A 23,926-nucleotide genomic window follows, 5' to 3' on the forward strand; every position below is an offset into this window, starting at 1 on the left:
TAATAGAGAGACCTTTGACCTTCCCACTCAAGACAGAACCAAAGAGGGGCTGAGCATTTATTTACTTAGGGTGAATTTGCCTCCCCTACTGAAACCCCAAATATTGATTTTGTTCTGGAAAAAAGAAAAAAAATCGAGTTCTGTCCTTTTTCTTCTTTGCTTGCTTGCTTATATTTTTTTGCAACATCATTCTGCGCTCAAAGGAAAATCCTCACTGACCTTTGCACTGCTAACTGTTGGTTGCTTGTAATTTTGTGATTAAAAATCTTTTTTTATAGAGCCCAACACACTGAAAGTCACTCTGGATGAGTGCGTCAGCTAAATGCCAAAATTGTAAATGCAAATGAGACAGGTACAAGCAATGAAACATGAACTGCATTTGATTACTGCTAAGAGCAGGCGGTGTCTTTGTGTGTGTGCGTGTGTGTGTGTGTGTGAGAGTGTGTGTGTGTCTGTGTGTGAGAGTGTGTGTGTGAGTGCATGTCAGGAAGATGGCATATCAGAGGTCCCTCTTCATTTAACAACATCTGCTCAAGTACATATTATATTTTAAATAGCATCCTGCATACATATGTTGACATCCTACATCACATGATCCATCTATCTGCAGTGCATGTTGCTCCATTCGTTAGATCACCTCAGTTTTATTCTTGCTCTCCATCTTTTAGGGACAACTACAATAAATATGCATGAGAGTGTACCAGCCTGTGTGTGCTTGAGTGTGTGTGTGTGTGTGTGTGTGTGTGTGTGTTTGTGTGTGTGTGTGTGTGTGTGTGTGTGTGTGCCTGCACAATGTGCATGTGGGGCTGTGCAGGGCTCAGTTGGACATCAAATAATAGGCCATCATCAATCTATGTCACACTCTCCAGGGACTAGGAAGGGTGTGTGTGAGTGAGTGTGTGCGTGCGTTGGGGGGGTGTTGCGGGGCAGGGGCTAGGTCAAGTGTGTGTGTGTGTGTGTGTGTGTGTGTGTGTGTGTCTTCTCAAGAGATGGAGTAAATGTGAATGAGACAAAGGGTTATAGGATTTAGAACAATGTACGAGAGGTGTGCTTGTGTGTGTGTGTGTGCGTGCGTAAGCTGCCGTGATTGTGTAGGGCATCTGTCTTTGTGTGTATGTGTGTGTGTGTGTGTGTGTGTGTGTGTGTGTGTGTGTGTGTGTGTGTGTGTGTGTGTGTGTGTGTGAAAGACTGACATATGGACGATGCACACGGTCCTAGCCACAGCATGTCATTGAGGATACCTTATCTGTGGAGCAGGAAAATGTTATCTGTGTTTGCTGATGTTATTATTATGATATGTTGCCTCGGTCAGAGCCACTGTGACACGTTCTTTCTCTTTGACAAAATCACATGAGTGTCACCTTCCTCTCTGTCTGAGCTATTTTCTCCTCACAAAGATGTACTTTTCTATGGAGCAATTCTATTTAAAGTCAGTGTGTGACAGCTGTATGGAGAAATCATACTAGTATTTACATTTTAGCTGTGCTGGAGTTTTCTTCATTTAGGCTGAAATGCAATAAATCTCTATTATGTAATTTTATTGCAGACAAACTGCAAAAGAAAAATAATTTTATTTAAATTCTTTATTATTAGTTTTGGTACAAAAGTGGTCAGTAAAAGGTAGCAAAGTAAGATAAATGAATACTTTGTCATTATAGTGAATAGCAACAGTGTTTGTTTACAGCAGTGGTAGAGTGGTTCCAGTGGGGCGGGGTGTGGCAGGTACCTCCGCCAATCAGCTTCGCCCTTTCTCCTAACTAGCGCTGGCTAGGCGGGACTTGCGGCTCTACCCGCCAATCAGCGCCTACCTTCCTCAGAGCACTGAGAAGTTAGCAGTCGGCTGCCAGTCTGGTCCGTAGCCACGATGGATGCAATACCATGCTTTCTGCTCGTCCTCCTGTTCGGGACAAGGATACAAGAAAACACCGGTAGGTTCCTTTTTAATGGGCAGCTTGGAGTTGTGCTATGTGTTTCTTGCGTGTTTCCCGAAAGTTACACTCATGGGTCCGGCCGGTTCCGCTAGAAAAGCTCTTTGTTCAAGACGCCCGAAGAAGCAGAGTGTGTGTAACTAAGATGGCGCAGGGTCGGCGGCCAGCCTGCTGTTGCCTGTCTGAGGAATGTTTATTGTCTAGTGGGGGGGAAGAAAAAAAAGAAGCAGGGAGCGAAAAGTCACAGTAGGATCAAAGCTAGCCTCCCCTCCGCCAGGTTCTGGCTACAGTTTTTGGATTTCTTGCTTCGCCAACAAAGAGTACAAAGAGTCCGTCCGGGAGGAGCACTGCTCAGTTTTTTTTCGCAAATACAAAGTTGGCAGCATCACTGAGAGGATGTTTGCTTTTTGTCAAGCACTGGTTGTTCATTGACTCTGTGATTTGAGCATGTCACCTCGCAGGCTTAGTTGCACATAGTTGAACTTTATGTTGTCTCAAGGCTCTTCGGTGTATCTGTAGGTGTAACATTGCTTCGCTTTGTGTTTGTAACTCACTAACTCTGTTCTCCTCCCAGGTGATGTGACAGTGACGTTCATGCTTAGCAGTGCCTTTTGGTTTGTTGTTTGAACTAAATTCCTGACTCTTTTTTTATCTAGCTATTTGTTGTTGTGCCTCCTGGTAGCCACATATAGTTTCTGTCCTCTCATTACGTTCTTGTCTAATGGTGTAATAAACAGTTTTTAAGTATTGCCAGGAAGTTGAACTTGTTGTTTGACAGATAACACATCTACCTCCGTGCGGCACCGTTAGCTGCTGATGTTTCACCACACCAGAGTTGGTACATTTTTCTCGTCTTTTTTTTGTTTCGCTCTACTTAAATAACGGTTTGTGAAACCAGCCTGTTTGTTATGCTAGGTAATGACATTAGTCTCTTGAGCTCAAACTACACGGAGGCATTTTTATCGGACGCTACGGTTTAGCATGTTGCCGTTAAACGATGAGAAACAATCCCATCATCAGGCTGCTCCACTTCAGCAGTAACGTTACACACAGCGCTTCCCGGTGACGCCAAACTCCGTTCAAAAATGTGCCGATTTAACGATGCACTGAGCACGGCGTCCAAATACCTAAGCAGTGCTTTTATTTCACAAATAAAACTCGATGTTGGTCATTTGCATTGTAGCGAGGGTGTGATTTCAGAAGAAAAAGAGGAGGAAGGCTATGGTTGTTGTAATATTGAAGGAAGACCGACTTGCAGTCTTTTTCATTCATGCTGGATGGGCTCGCAAATATGTCCTCAAGTCATGTGGAACGGGGCTGTTTACGGCTTTCAGGGATAAGCACTATCGAATTAACCTGCCACATTTGTGAATTGGATTTCCAGCCTGCTCATTAGAGAATGACACTGATACACAGCCGCTGCTGCTGTTACCGTGTGTTTAACACTGCCCTCTCTTTATGCTCTTATTTCTATTTCAATTTTGCAATGGAAGTGTGCTCCTCTTTTTTTTTCTTTGTTTCAGTATCCAGTGTGTGATAGCAGGAGGAGAAGGCCTTTTTTAATAGGAATAGTGTGTTGTTTCTTATTGAGTGGCACTCTCACGCGTTTCCTTTGTGTCACATTCCTTTGTGTGGAGAGAGAGAGAGAGAGGGAGCCTCATCATGAGTGGAGGAGCATGCTTTTCAAACAGCATACATAAAGATCTCATCAGAATCCCTCTATGCCAAAAGCGCGGTTGTGTCCTCATATACCCTATTGCTGCCTCAGATGCAGGGCTGCTTATTAAATTGATATGTTGGCTGAGGGACACACAAGAGGGGAAGGGAATTCCACTTTCTTTGTCTGGCAATAGGATTGTCATGGCGTGGGTCCACGGCCGGAGAAGCTGCATCATTTCCATCAGAAAAGAATGGAATATTTTTTTGATGCAGATAATCTAACTAGCAGATTAGGAGGAGGGGAAAAAAAAAAGATCAGTCCGCCCGTGCACAATTCAGTGGGAGGGAAATGGATTTCTAGTTTTTTATTACATCCACAAAAGTGCAAATGTGATACATTTTTAAAAACAATAATAATACTAGAGCATCTACTGACATCCTCATGTGGCACGCTGATGTTGAGCATCCAGCACCACACCCCTGCGGTTCACAGAGGCGCACAGGATTGGCGCTCGCCCACTAAAAACATCCACACGCACTCAAACACACTCACACATCTGAACGCTGGCAACGGGCTAAATTAGGTGGTATCACTATCGTTCTCCTCATTCGACCAGCCTCAGTCATCCTCCCGCCCTTAACAGGCTCCGTCCTCGTGCTCTGTCGCTGGCTTCTCCCTCTACCCTCCCTCAGCGCTCCCGCCCTTCAGTTTCATTTGTCCGCTCCGAGGCTCCGGCTTCTTCCCCCAGCCCCATTAGGCATAGTAAGTAAATGGGCTGCGTTTAGCCGGAGTGGGCTGGTATATGGAGTGTCGTGTCAGCACTCTGAGTCAAACGCAAGGTGCTGTCAAAGGGATACTCCAAATCAATGGGTGCTGTCTCTGACATCTGAGGATGTAGCTGATCAGCTCAGGATGTTATCTAAGCTCCTCTTTCCTCCAGTCTCGCTGCTGGTCATGAAACACATCTACAAACATCTTGGGATTTTTCCTACAGCGCGTCCCACTTTCATACAATGTACTGCTAATGCAAAGAATACACTGTGCACTAAGGAGGAGGTTACAGTGTTTTGGCAGTTTGAATGAACAGGAAATGACACAATGTGCGTGCAGGCAAACTGCATCATAAGAACACTTTTTCAGTTTCATATGTTTCTCAAGGATTTTTAAATCAAATGTAGTGCAGTGGTGTTTGGTCTGAGAGGTATCACCAGAGCTGACTGTGTTCTCACAGTTTTTCAGCTGTGGGCCTCTCCTTTTTCTTCACTGAATGTGTTTACAGGCTCACTAGTATTCCAGTGACTGCTTGTTTTTGGAGTATCTGCGTTATGTGGTTTGGATGTAAACACTGTATCCTGCTTAGAGAACCCTGGGTAACCCCTAACACCATTTATTTTTTTAAAGATATATGCTAGGCTTCTTCAATAGAATTCAGCACACTGAGGCAGGTAAACATAAACATCAATATAACACAATAGCAGTGGGTCAGACAGCTGGAGACCTGACAGTGTTCATCCTCAGCTGTTGTAGTTCAGTCTGTAGAGAAATGACTTTCTGAGATGTTCAACAATTAAGAATACTGTTGTGACCATGCAGTGGAAAAAACTGTGGTCTCTTGCTCCCTGTAAACATTATATGTCAAACTGGTATGCTACTGTGCAGGGTAATGTACCTGTGTTTTGTGTGTGGAATAATGTCCAACAGCACCCCATTCAAAAATCAAGCAATGTCTGGTTTGCATGAAGGTATTTTGACATTTTCTACCACATAGTCCATGTTATAGTCCCCTACACGGTCCAACATGCTATGTTGTTGAGGTGAGCACTGAGATATTTTCTTCAGCAGAGTTGATTTAAGTAGTTGAATGCTGCAGTGTGTGTTTGTTGTTAGTGCTGATCACTGCTCCTCTCTCCTCACATCAGTCTGAGTGATGCAATAGAAAGTATTCACAATATACTTGACATTCATCTTGCTAATGTGATTTAGTAATTAAATCAAAACATGCGTGTAGCTGCTGCCTTTTTTTTGGGGATGAATTACAAGATAACTGTCTGGGTGTTGCACTGCAGTTCAGTTCTGCCTTTTTCATTCTGTCAAAATCACAGGCTGGAATTTTCAACAAATGTAATGGAGCTAATACAAAGCAAGGCAGAGAGAAAACCCTGAAGACTGACAGTGGATCCAGACTTGATCTTTGTGAAACAGCATAATGATCACCACCCACTCACACAATGGGACCATGTGAAATTTAAACTTGCACACTCTCAGAAATGGTCACAGTTTGGAGCCATGTACTCAGAACAGGGTTAGGCATTGAAGTTTTATAAATGTGTACATTTCTGTCACTGTAACTTTTACTGCTGTGATGTAAGCTTACATATACTGACTGTCACACTGAACATTTCTCTGCCTGCACACTCTGTTTGCAAGTTTCTACATTCAATCACAGAGCTATAGTCATGACCTGTGAGGCAAAAACACTCATACAGCACTGTGTGTGTGTGTGTGTACATACTTCTGACATGTTTCCTGTATGGTGCACATGTTGCAGTTGTGCACACTGAGCTTTACACCAGTCAGCTTGGTTGAAGCTGCTACAGAATCCTATTGGTTAGGCTGTCCAGTCAATCAGAAGCAGTCAGTGATTTGTTAATTTTTAACAGGGGGGGTGGCCCCATGGGAGCCCCCCTTATTCCTCGACACCACCAACCAACACACCCACGTACAGCTCATAGAGGACGTCGTTGCAGGACGCCTTAACCATAACTGCCATCTCTAATTCTACAATTCCATTTAATCAGGTATCTGCAGAGGGTGGGTGGCAGGTTAACAAGGGGGATAGCACCACCCCTCAAGTCTCCTACTGATCTTAAGGCAGTTAGCCACTTGTATTAAAGTTTGAAGGCAGACATCAGAATGTTCAAGTGGACCTTTTTCAACAACATAATAATCCAGAGCAGCTGAGGCGGGTCACTGCTTGGAAAGTGGAATGAATGCAGTGGAGTTTCATTGAAAATTGAAATGCTCCAAAGATGTTGCTGAGCAGATTGATATCAATTGCTACATATTTAGTGATAAAAGTGGACAAATGTAGTTGAGTGTTTACTCTTTAAAAAATGAGTGCAGTGAGTGAGGAAGTCAGGCTACATTCATGTGAGTTTTCATCATGGTAACAGTGGAACTCTGCTTCCCTTTTTTCTGTAGGCTGTAACTCACATGATGCTGTTTCTCATCTTGATCCACTGAGTCTGCTGAGAGTGGATATTTTGTGCATACTTTCATCATCACTAAGTTCTTGCCCCCCCTCCCTTTCTCCGCAGCTGCTTGGGGCCGTTTTTTCTTGTTGGTTTTTTCTTGTTATTGCGTGTGTTGTGCGTTGTGTATGAAGCGCTTGTGTAGCATTGTTTTTGTGTGAGGCCGCTGTCAGTACTAGCAGAGCAGGAGGAGGAATGCCAGGCATGCGGGTGACCCCGGACGCCCGTTGTCCCGGCCCAAGGAAGCACGACTAATTTGAGAGGCTGTAGCGGTGCCAGCGGCCCGTCCGATTCAAAGGCACCAATGCGTTAATGAACGGCCCCCCACCCTGCTCTCCTTCATGGGGAGGCCAGGGGGGGTCACAAGCTCTACTGCTGATTGTATGTTTATGAGAGGAGAGAGGGTTATGCTTGTTCATGTCAGTCAGCCATTAGAATTAGAATGACTTGCAGTTCCAAGTATTAGTAGTTGATCTCTGATGGGTTGTTTTTTTACTTAACAAATGTTTATAATAAGTATATTTGAAGAGATAAAGAAACTTGTGTATACTATCATTGCTGTGTGCATTGAATGCATACTGCAATCCAAAGTAGAAGCAATTACCCCTTCACCTCCCCCCACCCAGTTACTTTGAATTAAACACAGAGGTGAGGCAGCAGCACTACTTGGCTGTGACCCTCAAGCCAAACAGCCCCCACCATGTTATATTACATGAATCAGTTAGGATACATTTTTCTCAGTATGTGCAGTGAAATGTGGGGGTGGCATGCCAGACAATGTGCTAAAAGGTTAGCGTGTAATAATAATAATAATAATAATAATAATAATAATAATATAAATATAGCCACAGGCTGCAATTTGAGGGTTCAAACCTCTGCACTCGGCAGAAGGAATCGGCTCAGTCGGCTGTTATCAAAGCAGCGAGCAGCACTGAGTGGGTTTCAGGTGTGGAGCGAGCTGAAGCACACAGCTAACCCTAACCTCTACCATACCCCCCCCATCCCCCCCCACCCACCCACTCTTCATCAGATTGTGATTGCAACTGAGTGTATATGTGGATGATATAGAGCAGCATGTCTCCAGGGAGTTTAATGAAGGTCGCTCAAATGCATCTAGAGTAATGAGCACATATGTGATAGGCCACGCCCACTCACACCAATCCTACCCACTGGGTTTCACATATACATTTGTGGCATTTGTGGTGCTCCGTATGAGTCAGGCTCAAAATGCTGTACACTTAGTGTCAATGATGGGCTCATGCTTTGTATCAAGATTGATGAAGGTTGAACAAACAGTTAATGGATTATGGCACATTTCCTGCTAAAATGCGCAGGTGTGAACATCTTTTGGTGAATGTTTTTGGACCAGACCTGTATACCAGAAAGTAGATGTAACATTACTCTTTTTCAGTTTATGCTAATGAGCAGAAATCCATTATGACAGACTGTTATGGTCCAACAGGCTTTTTTATAGAGCATGTTGAGCTAGACTGGTTTGTGAAATTTCAATCCAACTGGACTTAAAGTTTGAGGGAAGTGGCCTTTTTAGAATAGCACTTTTGAGCTTCAATTATAGTGCCACCATCTGGTCATATAGGCTCATGTTTCATTGGAAGCTTTCACATCATTGCCAGTTATTAGGCAATGGTACAAACTCAGCAGGGTTATACTTCTTCAGGGTTTGAGTTTACACTTTATCTCCACTCAGTGTGTCAGGACTCCACTGATAGGTTGGCTATGATGATTTTTGAGTCTGTGAGTAGTTTCACACTCTACATAAGTTATGTGTGGTAAATTTTCTTATCTGTTTAATTCTACAAGAGTAAAACCACACGCTGACAGCACTAGCTAAACAAAGCTCTGCAACCTTTTATCAGATGTGTTCTCACTCTATATTCTTAACTTTGAACAAGGATTTGTTTAAAAGTGGCCAACACACACATTATGAAACTTTTACATAGGAGTTGTTTGGATGTGGAACTGGAAGCGTGTTGAAGTGGTAGGATTGGGGGGGGCAGGCACCGGAGCAGCCAATCAGACAGTCAGCCGGTTCAGTCTGAGGTGTGAGTCAGCTGCTTCTAACAGCACTACCCTCCCTGGCCTCCATTAACTTATTCTACTGCTCTCCACTGTCGCCTCTTCCACTATCCCTGCTTCAGTGTGTGTGTGTGTGTGTGTGTGTGTGTGTGTGTGTGTGTGTGTGTGTGTGTGTGTGTGTGTGTGTGTGTGTGTGTGTGTGTGTGTGTGTGTGTGTGTGTGTGTGTGTGTGTGTGTGTGTGTGTGTGTGTGTGTGTGTGTGTGTGTGTGTGTGTGTGTGTGTGTGTGTGTGTGTGTGTGTGTGTGTGTGTGTGTGTGTGTGTGTGTGTGTGTGTGTGTGTGTGTGTGTGTGTGTGTGTGTGTGTGTGTGTGTGTGTGTGTGTGTGTGTGTGCAAATAGTCTGTTTACACTGATGTTGTGAGGACCAAAAAATTAAAGGGAAAGGGGAGTGACTGTGAAGGTGTGTGGTTTTTAGTATTGGCACACATGTTTACCAATCAGTGTTTGTGTGTGTGTGTGAAGGTGGGGGAAGCTCAGTTGTGCCCCCCTATAGTTTCCGATTGATAATAGATTGACTCCTCTACACACACACACACACACTCACACCTATTCCTCAGTATATGCAGTGAAGCGTGGGGGTGGCACCCTCTATATAATGTGTTAAAGACTTAATGTGTAACAGTTACAATAATTAGAACATAGTCTTAGTAAGAAGCCAGCTTGTATTCATCCACTACTCCTGACAGCAAGTCCTGAACCAGGAGCAGCATCACGCGCCCCCCTCCAGAGCAGCATGGACAGATCCATCAGACTGTTATTAGTGGTTCAGAAGTGACTGTACCATGAGTGTAGGGATGCTGTTGTTAGCGAGTGGACTCACCCATGATGTCAGAGCTAGAACATCACTCAGCATCCTGTAGTGTCAACTCTGATAGGACAGTCCCAAGTCACAAACTTCCTGTATCATGTAGTTTTAGTTTCACATGTTTTTGTTATTTCAGTTCAGTGTGTGTGGTTTTTTAATATCTCTGGTGGCAGACAGGAAGTTTGTCTGTATTTCTCCTTGACGTACACAGTCAGTCCTGTTATGTTTACTGTGTCTTCATCACTGTTGGCACCAGCTGACTTTTCCCACTGAGGGAGCAAGTGTTTATTTCCACTGAAGTCTCCTGGTCTTCTGACAGTTTAGACTCATAGCCAGCTGTACAAGATGAGTGGAAAGGTGATATGCTGTCTGCAGGCCTCAAAGTGTAAGAAGAGGCTTTAGAAGGAGGATTTAAAAGTCTTAAAGTTCATTCATAAAGGTCTTATCTGTTTCTTCTAATCTTCCACAGAGAATAATGTTATTTTCTGGATTTTTAGCTGAACCTCTGAGCTTAAATGTATTAGTGTTTTCTTAATTGGATAATCTATTCATTCTTTTTCTGATGCTTATACACGTCCATGTCATGATTCATGAGCAATTAGTTATAATTAGTAATATTATTGGGAATGATTGTAATATTCTACCCAGACATAGTGGCAGAAATGTGAAATATATTTACATATATTGACTTTTATTACACATTCACTTACCAAATTATTCTAAGCCTTATTGTCCCTAATAGGTTTTATTGATATCTGTCATACTTTGACCTAGTGCTGTGCGATATTACGATATATATCGTAGTACGATATAAAAATGTCTACCGTACGATATAATCCTCTATCGTTTATATCGTAATTTTAACGTGTGGGGTACTGGGTTAGCTCTGTTGCTACACTAACGTTAACGTTAGCGGCTAACACCGCTAACCGACGTTAACGTTACTACGGTTGTGGTTTAGGTACGCAGTGTAAAGTACAACTCAACATCGGAATGATCGTCGGATAATCCAAATGTATCATGTGAGTTCATGTTTTATGAACAATGAATGAAGGCTAATGTAACTGCAGCAACGCTACTACTTTAAAGTAGCATTTTTACGTCACCCGCAAAGACTCGTTTACGGCACTGCTAGGGGAGCATGTAGGGCCCTATGATTTCTGCGATGACGGAATCGCAGAATTGGCCTATTAAAACAGAATTTATTTTTAACGCGGAATATTGCAGCTTTTGACATAATTTGACTGAAATGCTGTTTTTCGTGTGGAAGAGGAACGTATGTCTGGGGAAAACTGCACGGAGGGAAGCAAATCTGGGTGGCACAACAAGCCCTCTCCACACACTGAGCCCATCCCCCTTCAAAACAATGTAAACATGGCGAAGCGGCTAGCCACGGCTCTGTCTTCGTCGGTGAAAAAACTTCGAAACTCAACACTATTACTGTACGGTACGGTATTGAGGAAATGTGTTGTTTGTCATCTCAATAAATTTAAGTTAATTTCTATTTAATTTGTGTACATTTGAGTCATTTACATTAAAAACACTGTTTGTTTAAAAAAAAATAAAGAGTAAAAGTTAAAAAAACAGAGAACACAGTGGAAACAGAACCCAAAGAGGAATTGGTGCCGAAAATACTATATCGGGACATATATCGTTATCAGGATATAAAATTACCTATATCAGGATATAAACTTTTGTCCATATCACACAGCACTACTTTGACCATGAAATAGATATTAAATTATAGTCTATGTTGTATTAGAACTGTTTTTTAAAAGTGTTAAATGTAGTTTGGTGGAGGCTGTAGAAACCTTGGCTGCATCCTTGTATCCATGAAGATTTCAAAGTCGTAAACAAAAAAGCCCATCTTGAATAGAAGTGAAGGAGTCTGAATAACCTCCAACTGCCCATCCACTACCATTTGGTATCAAACACTTACATTTGGAGATTTCAGTAAGAATAGCTTCTTTTGTTGAGCACTTGTGTTCTAAGTGTAGCTCAGAAGCCCTTTTCTTTTCAGTATAATGATGAAAGCCACACATCTCTGCTCTCTAGTGTGTGGTTGTAAAGTTTCACAAGGTGAGGTCAACATGCAAAAAATGGTCTCAATGAAGTGACTGAATACAGTTGGACTCATTAAGTCCTAGCTTTCTAGTCATACCCAATTTATACAATGCCAACACTGTGTAGTGACCCCAGTAATCACAAATGTTCAAATCCACCCGTTTTACAATAGGTGTGAGTAACACATTTATACTGCATGCAAAATTTACATGATCAAAGGTCAAGGGACCCCTTTGCCAGCTTTTCCTTTGGAATGCTATCTAGCATGAAATGTTTCCAATGGATGCATTAGGTCATCTAGTTTAATATGATAGCAACATATTCTCTACATTTAAACTACAAGATAACCCAAGTATGTGTACGCTGTAAAGTGTCCGGGTGGTGCCCTGCCCTCACAGTTGTGTTCCGTCTTTTTTTGAGCCGCCTAACTGTTATTGAGTAACGTTTAGAAAATCAATGTTTGACATTTGTGAATGGAGAATGTAATATGAATCAATAGTTTATTCCACTCTCCCCTACAGTACACTCACACTATAGCAGTCTCACATATAATGTAGAGGGCTGACATTGACTGCTGAGCACTCCGTGTAAACATGTTTTTTAAAAGGCTGTTACAGTGAATGTAAATGGTTTTCTCCCTTTTCATCCTCAACCTGTTTTTAATCTTCAGTCACCTGCTCATTTTTGAGTCTGTGAGTGGTTTCACTCTCTATATCAGTTATGCGTGGTTTACCAAATTTTCTTATCTGTTTAATTCTACAAGAGTAAAACCACACGCTGACAGCACTAGCTAAACAAAGCTTTTATCAGATGTGTTCTCACTCTATATTCTTAACTTTGAACAAGGAACCTTCTAACAGGGATCATTGTACACAGCTTCCAATAACACTCACAGATTCACTGATGCTGATTGGTGTGTTTTGTGTTTTCAGTTGATATGAATGGAGGTAATATAACCGTGAGGCCTGAAGCAAACCCAGCTTATCTTACTAGATCTCTGTTAGACAGGATTAGAATCAGATGTGTGTGTTAGAGACAAATGGAGACAATCATCAAGGTACATTTAGATCATTTTGACAGGAAAAGTAAATAATGAGTGTTGTGGTTCACAGGTGATCTTATCTCCCAGTTATTTCATACTGCATCACTTCATGTGTTTGTGTTTAAAAGTGGCCAACACACACATTATGAAACTTTTCACATAGGAGTTGTTTGGATGTGGAACTGGAAGCGTGTTGAAGTGGTAGGATTGGGGGGTTGGGGGGGGCAGGCAGGCACCGGAGCAGCCAATCAAACAGTCAACCGGTTCAGTCTGAGGTGTGAGTCAGCTGCTTCTAACAGCACTACCCTCCCTGGCCTCCATTAACTTATTCTGCTGCTCTCCACTGTCGCTCGCCTCTTCCACTATCCCTGCTTCAGTGTTTGTGTGTGTGCGCACTCGTGCATGTGACACAGTCATTTATATGAAACCACTCTGCCGTTGCACCGTCCAGCTCGGACGACGCAATAACGCTCACAAGGGCAGAGATGTGCAGGTGTGTTTTTAAACTCAGGTGCAAATATATTTAGCAGCCATGTCCACATTCATTATCTCAATCAGACAAAATGTTATCAGTATGATGAATGTTCTCACCAGAATAGAAATGGAATGTGATCAAAGTAAAGGAGATTGAAATACAGTTGGAATCACAGCACGCTTTGAAACCACACAACAGAAAAGAAAATGAAATTAAGTGGGGTTTTTTTGGTTTCTCGTTTTTTTGTCATGGCTCAGTAAGCATAAATTGAAAAAAGGGGAAGCCAGACATTTGTCGTCAGTGTAACCCACCACAGATAACTGAGAGAAAGAAGAACAAAGTTAATAAAGAATAAGTTTTGTTAAGTACATGAAAGAGTTTGTAGCATTGTACTTGTAGTTTGGCATATGCAGAGAGTTACACTGGGAGCGAGTGGGGGGGTGGAAAAGTGTCAGATTAATATTGATGTTAGGGCTTTAATGTGGACAAGCCTGAGGTCTTCCTTCTCCCTTGTATGTAAACACATGCCACACTAATCTGTCTCCACCCGTGTGGACGGCACAGAGGTACAAATGGAGCCTTTCTCTTTGCCAGTGCCATAACGATGAGTCTGAATATCTTTCCTGCTGAAGTGGATTAGGCACGCTCTGAAGCAGAGCCTCATTGCAACAACACAGGCTGCCTCTGCCCTGTCTGGCTGGCTGGCTGGCTGATTAGAGGAGAGACGCTGCTTAGTGAAGTCATCTCTGTTAGGAAACCAATAGGAGACAGAAAGGACATTTGGAAAGATGATGATTATTTAGTTGGACTGCGTGATCAAGGGCTCTGCCTTGAACTCTGTTTGGTGGAATATTACTCTGTGTGTGTGTGTGTGAGTGTGTGGGCGTGCGCTGTGTCTAGATTGGAGCAGCTGCCAGGGTGCTAGCTGTCTAACCTTTTAGATCAAACTGCTGCATATTTATAAGAGCAGAGACAGACAGATGTACCGCCTGCCTCCCCTCCTCGCTCTCAGTCTGTACGGCCATCTATAGCTTCCTCTTTGTCCCCGAGGAACAAAAAGCTGCCTCCACCTTTATTTCATCTTTTTAGGAGAAAACATACAAGCTGCACCACTCCCATTGTTTCCTGAAGAACTGGTCGCAGCTGTCGGTACATGCTGCTTGTGTTCAGATGTCCAAGTGGCCTACAACCACTTTAACCATTTTAACCACACAGTTTAACATCATGGGCCTATATAGATCTGCAACTAAGGACTCTTTTCATTATGAGGTTATTTTCTCAATGAATTGATGAATTGTTTTTTCTATAAAAAGCCAAATATAGTGAAAATATCCATCACACTTTCTAAAGCACCAGCTGATGTCATCAAATTGACAGTCCTGAATCTTATAGCAGCAAATCCCAACAAATCATGCGCATCAACCAGGGAAAGTTAGCAAGCATATTTCATTTAAAAATTACATCAAGGATTCATGAATAGCTGCTGATTATTTCTCTGTCAATCAGCTGATGGATTCATTGATTAATCGCTGCAGCTTTGGTTGCTTTTCATGCAACTCCTGCGCTTTCTTCACTAAGTTTCCTGTTGAGAAACTGCAGTTGATTTCCAGTTTGCAGGGTAGTGTCCTGTATCCGTTCTCCTGTAGCTCCTGTTTATAGCATGAGCCACAGTTTGGTTTACAACACATCGCCCAGCTTTGGCTCCAGCTTTGGCTCCTGCTTCGACCTGCAAGGACAAACAGTGCAGCGAGGCAGACAGCAGCAGCCTCTCTGCTCTACGTTAGAGCAAAAGGCGGGGGGGGGGGGTCATGTGGGTCTAGGGCAGTGGGCCCCTTTGCCCAACACACACACATACACACACACACACACACAAAAAGACCACATCTGGTGTGGACAAAGGGATGGCCATAATGGAGGTGACTGGATGGATGGGGGTTGGGGTGGATGGGGCGGATGGGGCCATGACCTATGGAAATGACTCCGGGAGCTGAAAGGTCCCACAAAAAAAAAAGGGGGAATCAGCTCTTAGGCACACAGGCACACACACACACACTCAGAATGATGTAAGGAGCAGAGTGGGGGCAGGGCAACATGTGGACGGTAGCACGTCTGTGATGGTGCATTTAAATTCCTTCTTTTCTTCTCTATTTATGTTTGACTTGAAGCCTTTATAACACACATATATGTGGTGTCTGTGCACACTGCTGCTCATATAAGTAGCTGCAATACAAAGATAAGTGCATACATTTAAGAGTTTTTAAAGTGTACATTTGTTTTTAAATAGAATAGTTTCAGTACAATAAGAAGTATGATAAATAATTTCCTCATTCTTTTCAGTCGCTCAGTCGGAGCAGAAAATGATGCTGAATGTAGGATCAGTGTTGCTGCTGGTTTAGACATAATCAGGTGAATGTGTGTTTGTTTCCAATAGAAATGCTGTTTCACTGCTTCTAGTAATTATTGTAATGGCCTTGTTGCACTTCCACTTATTGGGATGTCAATACAACTGATATAAAAGTAATTTGTCCACCGGTGTTGCAAATATTTTGGTGATCTTATCAAGGTAGCGGTAGAAAGAAAACTGGAAAAAAAGTGAAATTATCATTATTATTAATATTCTAAATGATAGCAGCGCAATGACATACACAAGAGCCAGTCTTTCTTGCAGAGATTGCGGTTGCCATGGGGACATGTCATTAATTCAGCGCACGTCTGGGGTGAGGGGAGAGGTGTGATATGTTCATGTGACTGCACATTCAACAAGGTGTTGCTTGTAGAGCAGATAATAGCATTGCTTATGTGAATTAGGTAGTTGATGGCAGGGGCAGAGTGGTCAAGGTCCTGCACTCTGCTCACCTTCACTTAAAGACATCATCACAACCTTTTATTAAAGATGCTTATTTAATGATTGACACATGACATAGACTGTCTATGAAGCCCGGTGTCCCATTGACTTTGACTGTACACCAGCCACACCTGCTGCCATTTACAAAACTGTTATGAATGTTAAGTTATGAGCGTCCCACAGTTTTATGATATTCTTGGAAGGGCTGTAATGTGTAATATACAGGATAAACTATGTCAAATAAAGTCAATTAAGTCAAACACTTGCTACAACTTTGATCATATATACATCAACCTGAAACCAAGCCCTGCCTGTTTGGTTGTTAACAAACCGGTGTAAAGCGGTGTATCATCTGCCTGTAAAACACACACAGGACACGGCTACTGTCACACATAATGTCACCTGGATGCCAAAGTAGCTGGTCTGTGCCATCATGTTAGCAGTATAGCTGTGAATGTAGCGGTGCACAGTGTGTGTGTACAGTTCAGGCTGTTTGTCAGTGAATAAATGCTTATTTAGCCCTGGAGTTAGTGAGTTAAGCTGGCCTCTTGTGACAGAGTGTAAATGAGATACACCAGGTGCCTGTTGGACCTGACAAGGCTCTCTTAAGGTGAGTGACTGACCCTTTTTAAGGTGGAAAAGCTATTATCATTTTAGTGAACAGAGAATCATACAAATGGTTGCACACCTTCCTGTAAGCCATGCATAGTGTTGTGCTAGATTGTACAAAATGTTACTGGCATTAGTTGTGTAAAAGAATACTTACTTTCTCACCTCTGCAGACCTGGCCAGTTGATCCATGAAGTTGGCATTAGCACCAGATTGTCTAGAAAATTGTCAGAATAGTGTGAAGGGAGGGGGTTTTAGATCCTGAGGACTAGGGGTGTGACGATATCTCGTGTTGCGAGATCTCAAGAGACTAAAGCATGACGATATTCCTCTTTGAAGTGAATGTTGTCTTGCGAAGCTATAATTAAGGGGCGCACAAAAAAAGAAAAAGACGATCGGTCTTCTATCGCTCATTTGCACGTCATGTCTTCTTTTTATAATGTCACGTGTTGACCATTAACCTTGTTGCAGCTTATAACTGTTGAGAAGATCTCAGTCAATAGTAGGAGAAGAGGAGAGGAGCAGGTTGACCTCAGGTCTCTACACTGAAAGCCTGAGGTAGGAGGAGCCATGGGAGCCAAATGATGCAAACAGTAAAATGAGTCACACTACAAAATTATAACATTTATGGTTGTTATTTCCATGAATACCAAAACTGAAGCTCTTCTTATTGACACTCCAAACCAGATTAAGTGGAAGTGGAAGACCCTCATATCTACTAGACACCAGACATGGGCCTTAAAATATTGACACAGCTTTTTAAACTATTGAAAGATTAAAACAAGTTTTGAACAGTCGACACTTTTAAAAGCCTTTTAAAAAGATTTGGGTTAACATGTACTAAGGAACACACATCTGTGCAATATATATCCCACCAAAATCCCACATGCCTACTAGATGCTGCCATTTCATATGAAAAGCTTTCCATTGGCAAACCAGCAGCAGGCTTTTATTTTGAAGCAGCTACAGGAAATGCTGCTTCATGTGTTTGCATGCGAGTAAAACCAGGTAGTTTTTCAACAAACCACATATTTTGGGCTATCCTGTTAGCAGACCAGTGATCAGTATATTTACAACCATCAGTAAGTGGCTGTGCTGTGGTCTTATGGTAACATTACCAATTCACATTCTGCTCATGTTTAATAATCACAGTTACATTTGGCAGACATGTGAATTGTTAACAACAAATTTAGAGCTGGTTGTAAATGAATCTATACTTGTCCCCTGTGCTCGTAAATGATTTTTCCGGTTCTATTTTTAGGGGCAAATGCGAGTGAAATCCTGGAACCGTAGATCCCTGCCTGTTAGAAAGACGGCAGCTCATGTGACAACACATAAAGCTGTCATACCATCTAATTATCTGCCACACAAGATGCCAGTGATTGTGCATCAGTCAGCCGCACATACTGAAATGTATCATCTGGGTGACGTGTGACGCTTTGTTCTGTCAGTGTCTTAATGCTGAGGTAGATACAGGATCCAAAGCAGGTGGATCATTATCTATCAGGATTAACACACTTAAAATGTGTCCCACCGGTGCAGTTTTTCTAACAGGTTAAGTTAAAAGTGTTAGCAGCAAGTGTGAAAGTGAGGTTTGACACCAGCAGCTTATAGTTAAAGTGAAGAAGAGTTTGAAGCAGAACTTTCCTATGAAGTAATTCTGCCAGCTTCCAGCAGTGGGTCTGCTGAGAGTACCACTCTGCTCCAGACATGCATACTGTACGTGTGTCTTCTGGCAGCAGGGTAATAGGCTCTCGGAGAGCAGCTCCAGCATCCGCTACACTGGCAGCAGAGCCCACACATTCAGTGGAGTGTGCAGACTTCATTCTGTTTTCATTGACAGCCCATTTCACAAGATAATTCAGCAGAAACAAGTTTTTCTGCATGCACACAGAGGAGGAAAAACATCAAGCATTTTAGTCATAAATAGTTGAATCCTGCAGAGACAGTATTTCTCTCTGCAGGGTATTTTTCAGCAGCAGCAGCAGTCTGAATATCCAGTAGTAAGTGGAATTAAACTTCTTACAATATTAGTTGTTGTTTTTTCACTGGGAGCATTTATGGATTACCGGACTGCCCCCCCGAGACACAAGCCTGGAGACACAATGGCACGCTTAATCCAAAGAGCTTTTATTATCATTTCTCAATGGGAAGTCAAAAGGCTCAGTGCAAATCAGGGATGTCCTGTTTTACTCATTTTTAGCTTCTAAATACATCAACCAACCTTTTTTAGTACACAATTCCTTTTTATTGTGTTTCTCTTCAAGTTCAAGTTTCTTTTATTAGCACACAGCCAAGCTGGTGGAAGGACTGTAACAATACACCACATACTACACCAGTGCAAGCATAGAGGACAAAGACATACATAAGCATAGAGGATGTACACAGCTCTATATACCATACAATACAATTACAGTAATAACGTACAATAACGTAATTATCAGCATCATCATGTCTATATATGGACTTATCATATGATACATGGACATGACCGTGATCATTATTTTGACCTCAGTATTGCCACACTTCACATTAGCAGCTAAGATGCTATTCATGTGACAATAATATTGTTTATCACGATTATTTCAGAGACAGTATATCATCAATAAAAGTAGTTATCATGACAGGTCTGTATGTACCTTCAGCCAGAGATGCTGAAGAAAGATGGAGAGCTGGGTGGAGAGGATCATCTGTGATCTTGATTGATCTTGAGGTGGTGTGTTGTGTGTTTTGGGGAGTTTGTAGCCTATGGTCATAATTCTGTCTGTCTTCGTTAGAATGTGCTTCAATGTGTTTCAGTAGCATGACAGGATGCTCTGGATTACGTGTGTGTAAAATAGGACCTTGCCTGAGTCTCTGTTGTGCCTTTTACATCTGATGGTTGGCGTTTGAAGCGTGGGCAGTAAGGAACTTGAAGGAGACAGTTGCAATCGGTTAGCTGTCGATGAGAATAGGTGCTTTTATTGATTTTTGTTTTGAAGTCAGTGATCATCTCAGTCTTTTTCTTCATTCATATGAAGGTCATTTCCCCTGCACCAGTTGACTGACTCTCTGCCTCCAGCCTGATGATCTTAAATCAGTGTGGAGGAGTGAGAAGAGCAGTGGGGATAGAACACATCCCTGTGTTACCTCTGAGCTCTGTCTCTAACATGACACAGCACACGATAAAATGGGTCATTATCAAACTCATATTGTGTGTTCGGATCCTGCCATCATACCTGTTTATGGACTTAATTTCAACACAGATCTCTTAGAGCTTCCTTGCTATCATGTCATGTGAATATGTGCACGTTAGGCTGAATGTAGCAGGAAGGACTGCTTTTCTTTCTCCTCTGTGCTGCATAGAGCCCGAGCTCTAAATGCCAGATAATTCAATTACTGCCTTGGATGTTTCAAGTGTATGTGTGTGTGTGTGACTATGATTTTTTTTTTTTGTGTGGGGGTTATAGAATTGAATTGCTATTGATTTGTGTGATGTGAAGCCATTGTTTGCCTCCGTTCCTCCCTCCCTCTCTGGCCTCCTGCCCTCTGCTGTGAGTCAATGTATTAGATTAAACTTTATCCTCTCTTTTCATTTGAAGCGTCTCTCGGGGGCTTTCTCCACACCGCGCTGCAGCCACTTAAAGCCCGGGCCGAGGCAATCTGTCTTTCTTTCCTTCACTTTTTTTTTGCATCCCTCCCTCCCTCTCTCCTCCTCCTCAACAACAATAAATAATGGCTTATTCAGCCCTAACCTGATTGTCCAGAATGGCTTCAGCTTCATTGGGAGAAATTACACATGTTGAGAGACCGCACACTGTCATGCCTCCATGATGCTGCACAGGCCTGCTATACAGAATTGGATGCAGTCACACTGATGAGAATGAATGGAGAGCTGATATTATACTGCATAATAATAATATTAGTATTTATTTATCTTTAAAGCTCATTGGAAAACTAGTACCACACCTATAAATGCCTTTGAATGTGAACCTTTGGCACACATGACTGGTTTATGCTTTAGATCCCCCGAGCATGATCTGAATTCTGTATGTTGTTCTGTCTGTTTGAACAATAAAAAGTATGTAAAAAAAAAAAAAAAAAAAAAAAAATCTATAGCCTATCAACCTATGGATAGATTAAAACCTTGATCACTGACCTCCCTGCTTCCTTGCTCCTTGTAGTTCCTATCATCAGTGTATGAATGGCTGATAGTGACTGAGTAGTGAAAAGATTAAAAAGCACTATGTAAGTCCAGTCCATTTAGCATTTGTTCCACTTGTTCAGCTGCAGATATCGGGACACTGTGGTCAAATGTAGAATACAAATGAGTCTTGAGGTTTTGCCCTCATTGTACCTCTGTTATCTCTGCTCCCCTCTCCACCTACTTATATGATAACTGAATAAAACCGCTGTCGGGCGAGTTGTTAATTTAATATTTCCAATTGGAGAGTAGCTGGACTATTATGTAGTTGTTGATAAAGAACGTGGCAGTCTGCATTTTAAACACATATTATAGACCAGCTCTGCTTTGAATACACTGTAGGTAGAAAATAATCAAGGTTCCATTAATTTGATAGTCCAACACAGAATAAAAAAGATATAATTAGTGGATTAACGTGATTGGCAGAAAATTTAAATCTGACAACCCCATTACTGTGTGATTGTGATGCAGGTCTCAGGTGTACTGCATGATTACTTTATGTTTATGGTAACAGAGGGTCAGAGTCTGTTCTCATAGACAGTCTGCTGGAGAGAGATAAACTCATACATTCAGGTTGTTTGTTCTTCTGGGCTGCCATTATTATGAAGAGGAAAATATTATGATTATATTCAATGTAGTGTGTCCTACCATCTGACTCTCTGTCTTTAACTGAACACTTAGTGACAACACTTTGAAAAGCTTCATGTGGTTTCATTAAATCAGTACTATAGCCCATTTTATTAGTACAGACATAAGTTCTGCTGGCCTTGTGACTCATCTTATCTTGTGAAGAAGAGCTTTTGATTGGTCACCTGCTCACACAGAGCATGGAGTTGAGACTGACTAAGGTTGTCGGCTCGCGAGTGAACAAATAAACAGCATGGGTTGTAATCTTTCACTTGAGATGTCGGCCTTGTACGTCAGGAAACTACCAACATTCCTACACAAATACAAAATGTATTTAGATGTCATCAGTGCTACCATTCAGCCTCAAACGTATCAAGGTGAGCTGAGATGTGTCAGTATTTCTGTCACTGTAGTATCTTACACAATATTCTGAAGCTGTCAAAATAGGATGCTGCTGCTCTACAGAGTGTGTTCAACCCTTTATGAATCCATTTATATGAGACAGATTTCACCGCCTGCAGTGTAGCTCCACACACTGTACTGCTAAAACATCAAATCTGCATCCAGATCAGTTAAAACTTGGGTTAATGCAGTTGTAAATGTCAGAAAATTGTGAAAAATGGCCAATTCCTCCTTTATGACATCTTTAATGGCTTGTTTTGTTTGGCCAACAGGCTAGAACCCAAATATATTTAGTTTATTGTGCTGCAAGACTAAGAAAAGTAAGAAAAAAGAAGTAGAATCAATACAGCAGCTCTTCTTTTCTGATAATACTGCAATGCAAAAAGCTGCGATCAGATCCAGATCCAGATAAAGATCACACTCTCACACTCTGAAATGCTTAAATCAGTAGATCAGCAATATTGAATCTCAGAGAACATTAAACTGTGAGGAAAAAAAGGAAATGAATAAAATAGTAATTTGAGTAGAATTTCAGATGTGTGAAACGGATATCTAATTAAATGTGTTGACCTCTTCACTCTGAGTAGGAAACAAAGAAGTAAGAAGTGACACATTCATAAACTGTTACAGCAGATTTATCAGCATGTTTTTAGTGTGGCACTTTACAGTCTTGGCTGAGCTTAAAGGGTTAAAATAAAGAGTGCACTGAATCCCACACAGAGCAGCACAGTTATACTGCACTGCTTTGTGTGACCTGAAGCTTTCAAGCATGTTGCGCTGATGTCACAGCCAGTAACGTCCATCAGCTGGGACAAGTAGCTGTCCACATGGGAGCCAAAATAAACAGCCAGCGCAGTAGTGTGTCCCAGGTATGAGTCAACCTCTGGGTTGTTGCTCTGGAGACTATTGATGCTCCCCCTCCCCTCTGAGAAACAAACACAATATTTTAGTTTGCCGTGTCATTTCAGCTCGGTGTGAGTGTCTCTGGCGTGTTCTGTCATTTTTAAACGTATGCAGCCTGAATCTGGTGACAGTATCAAGGATCTCTCTCTCTCTCTCTCTCTCTCTCTCTCTCTCTCTCTCTCTCTCTCTCTCTCTCTCTCTCTCTCTCTCTCTCTCTCTCTCTCTCTCTCTCTCTCTCTCTCTCTCTCTCTCTCTCTCTCTCTCTCTCTCTGCCAACTATTGATAAGTGTGGATCTGATAGAAGATAGTTTTTTGTCTCCCTCCTCCTCCTCATCCACTCCAAGGGATGAAAAAAGGATAAATGTGTGCCTGCGGCGGAGGAATGACAGATAACACACCGCTCCATCTGGAGGTCTGCGGGAGGTGACCGACACTGGCACTGAGGTTACACTGATATATTATATTAGGCTGATATTATATAGCTGTTTGATGGAATCAGGTCTGCTGGAGAATGGTGCTTCCTCCTGACCACAAAGCCAACAAAGGACTGTCTTGCATCACATACCGTTCCCATCATTACATCAGTTACTGTAATCGTGGAGATGAGCAAACAAACAAATTATGCAAGGTTATATATAAGGACATTTGCTAAAGGTTGTTAAAGAGTGCAGTTGTGAAAGGACACGTTTCACTGCAGTGATGCTCGTTACCCAACAGTGTAGGAAGATGGTGTAAAGCATGGCAAGACTCCACCCATCACTCCTACCTGATCATTAGTCCTGCTTACACTGTCCTGTTTTGATACCTAAGCACACTCACACCTTTCAGTGAGCGTTCCAGGTCCAGAGTCTGTTTAAAAGAGCTGCTCACAAGACGGATCCTGTTAGCTTTCTGCGTAGAACTGACCTGCCTGTGCTTTTTCATAAAAAGGCTCAGAGTGTTTGCTTTTCTCCTGAGTGCACTACTTTCAAACAGTGCTTAAAACTAACTACACAGTCCTCAGTGCAGCTCAGGACTGTGTTTTTACCAGCACAT

General features: G+C 42.2%; 1 protein-coding gene across 1 annotated transcript in view; it reads left to right on the forward strand.

Moving 5' to 3' along the window:
- The first annotated feature begins 1,851 nt into the window (after positions 1-1,851).
- Positions 1,852-23,926, forward strand: part of tgfbr1b (transforming growth factor, beta receptor 1 b) — a 71,089-nt gene continuing 49,014 nt past the window's right edge. Inside the window, exon 1 of the mRNA XM_062441896.1 lies at positions 1,852-1,928. Coding sequence (XP_062297880.1) covers positions 1,865-1,928 — 64 coding nt within the window. The 5' untranslated portion in view covers positions 1,852-1,864. The remainder of the gene's footprint in view (positions 1,929-23,926) is intronic.

This window comes from Scomber scombrus, chromosome 20 (assembly GCF_963691925.1).
Source record: "Scomber scombrus chromosome 20, fScoSco1.1, whole genome shotgun sequence".
NCBI lineage: Eukaryota > Metazoa > Chordata > Actinopteri > Scombriformes > Scombridae > Scomber > Scomber scombrus.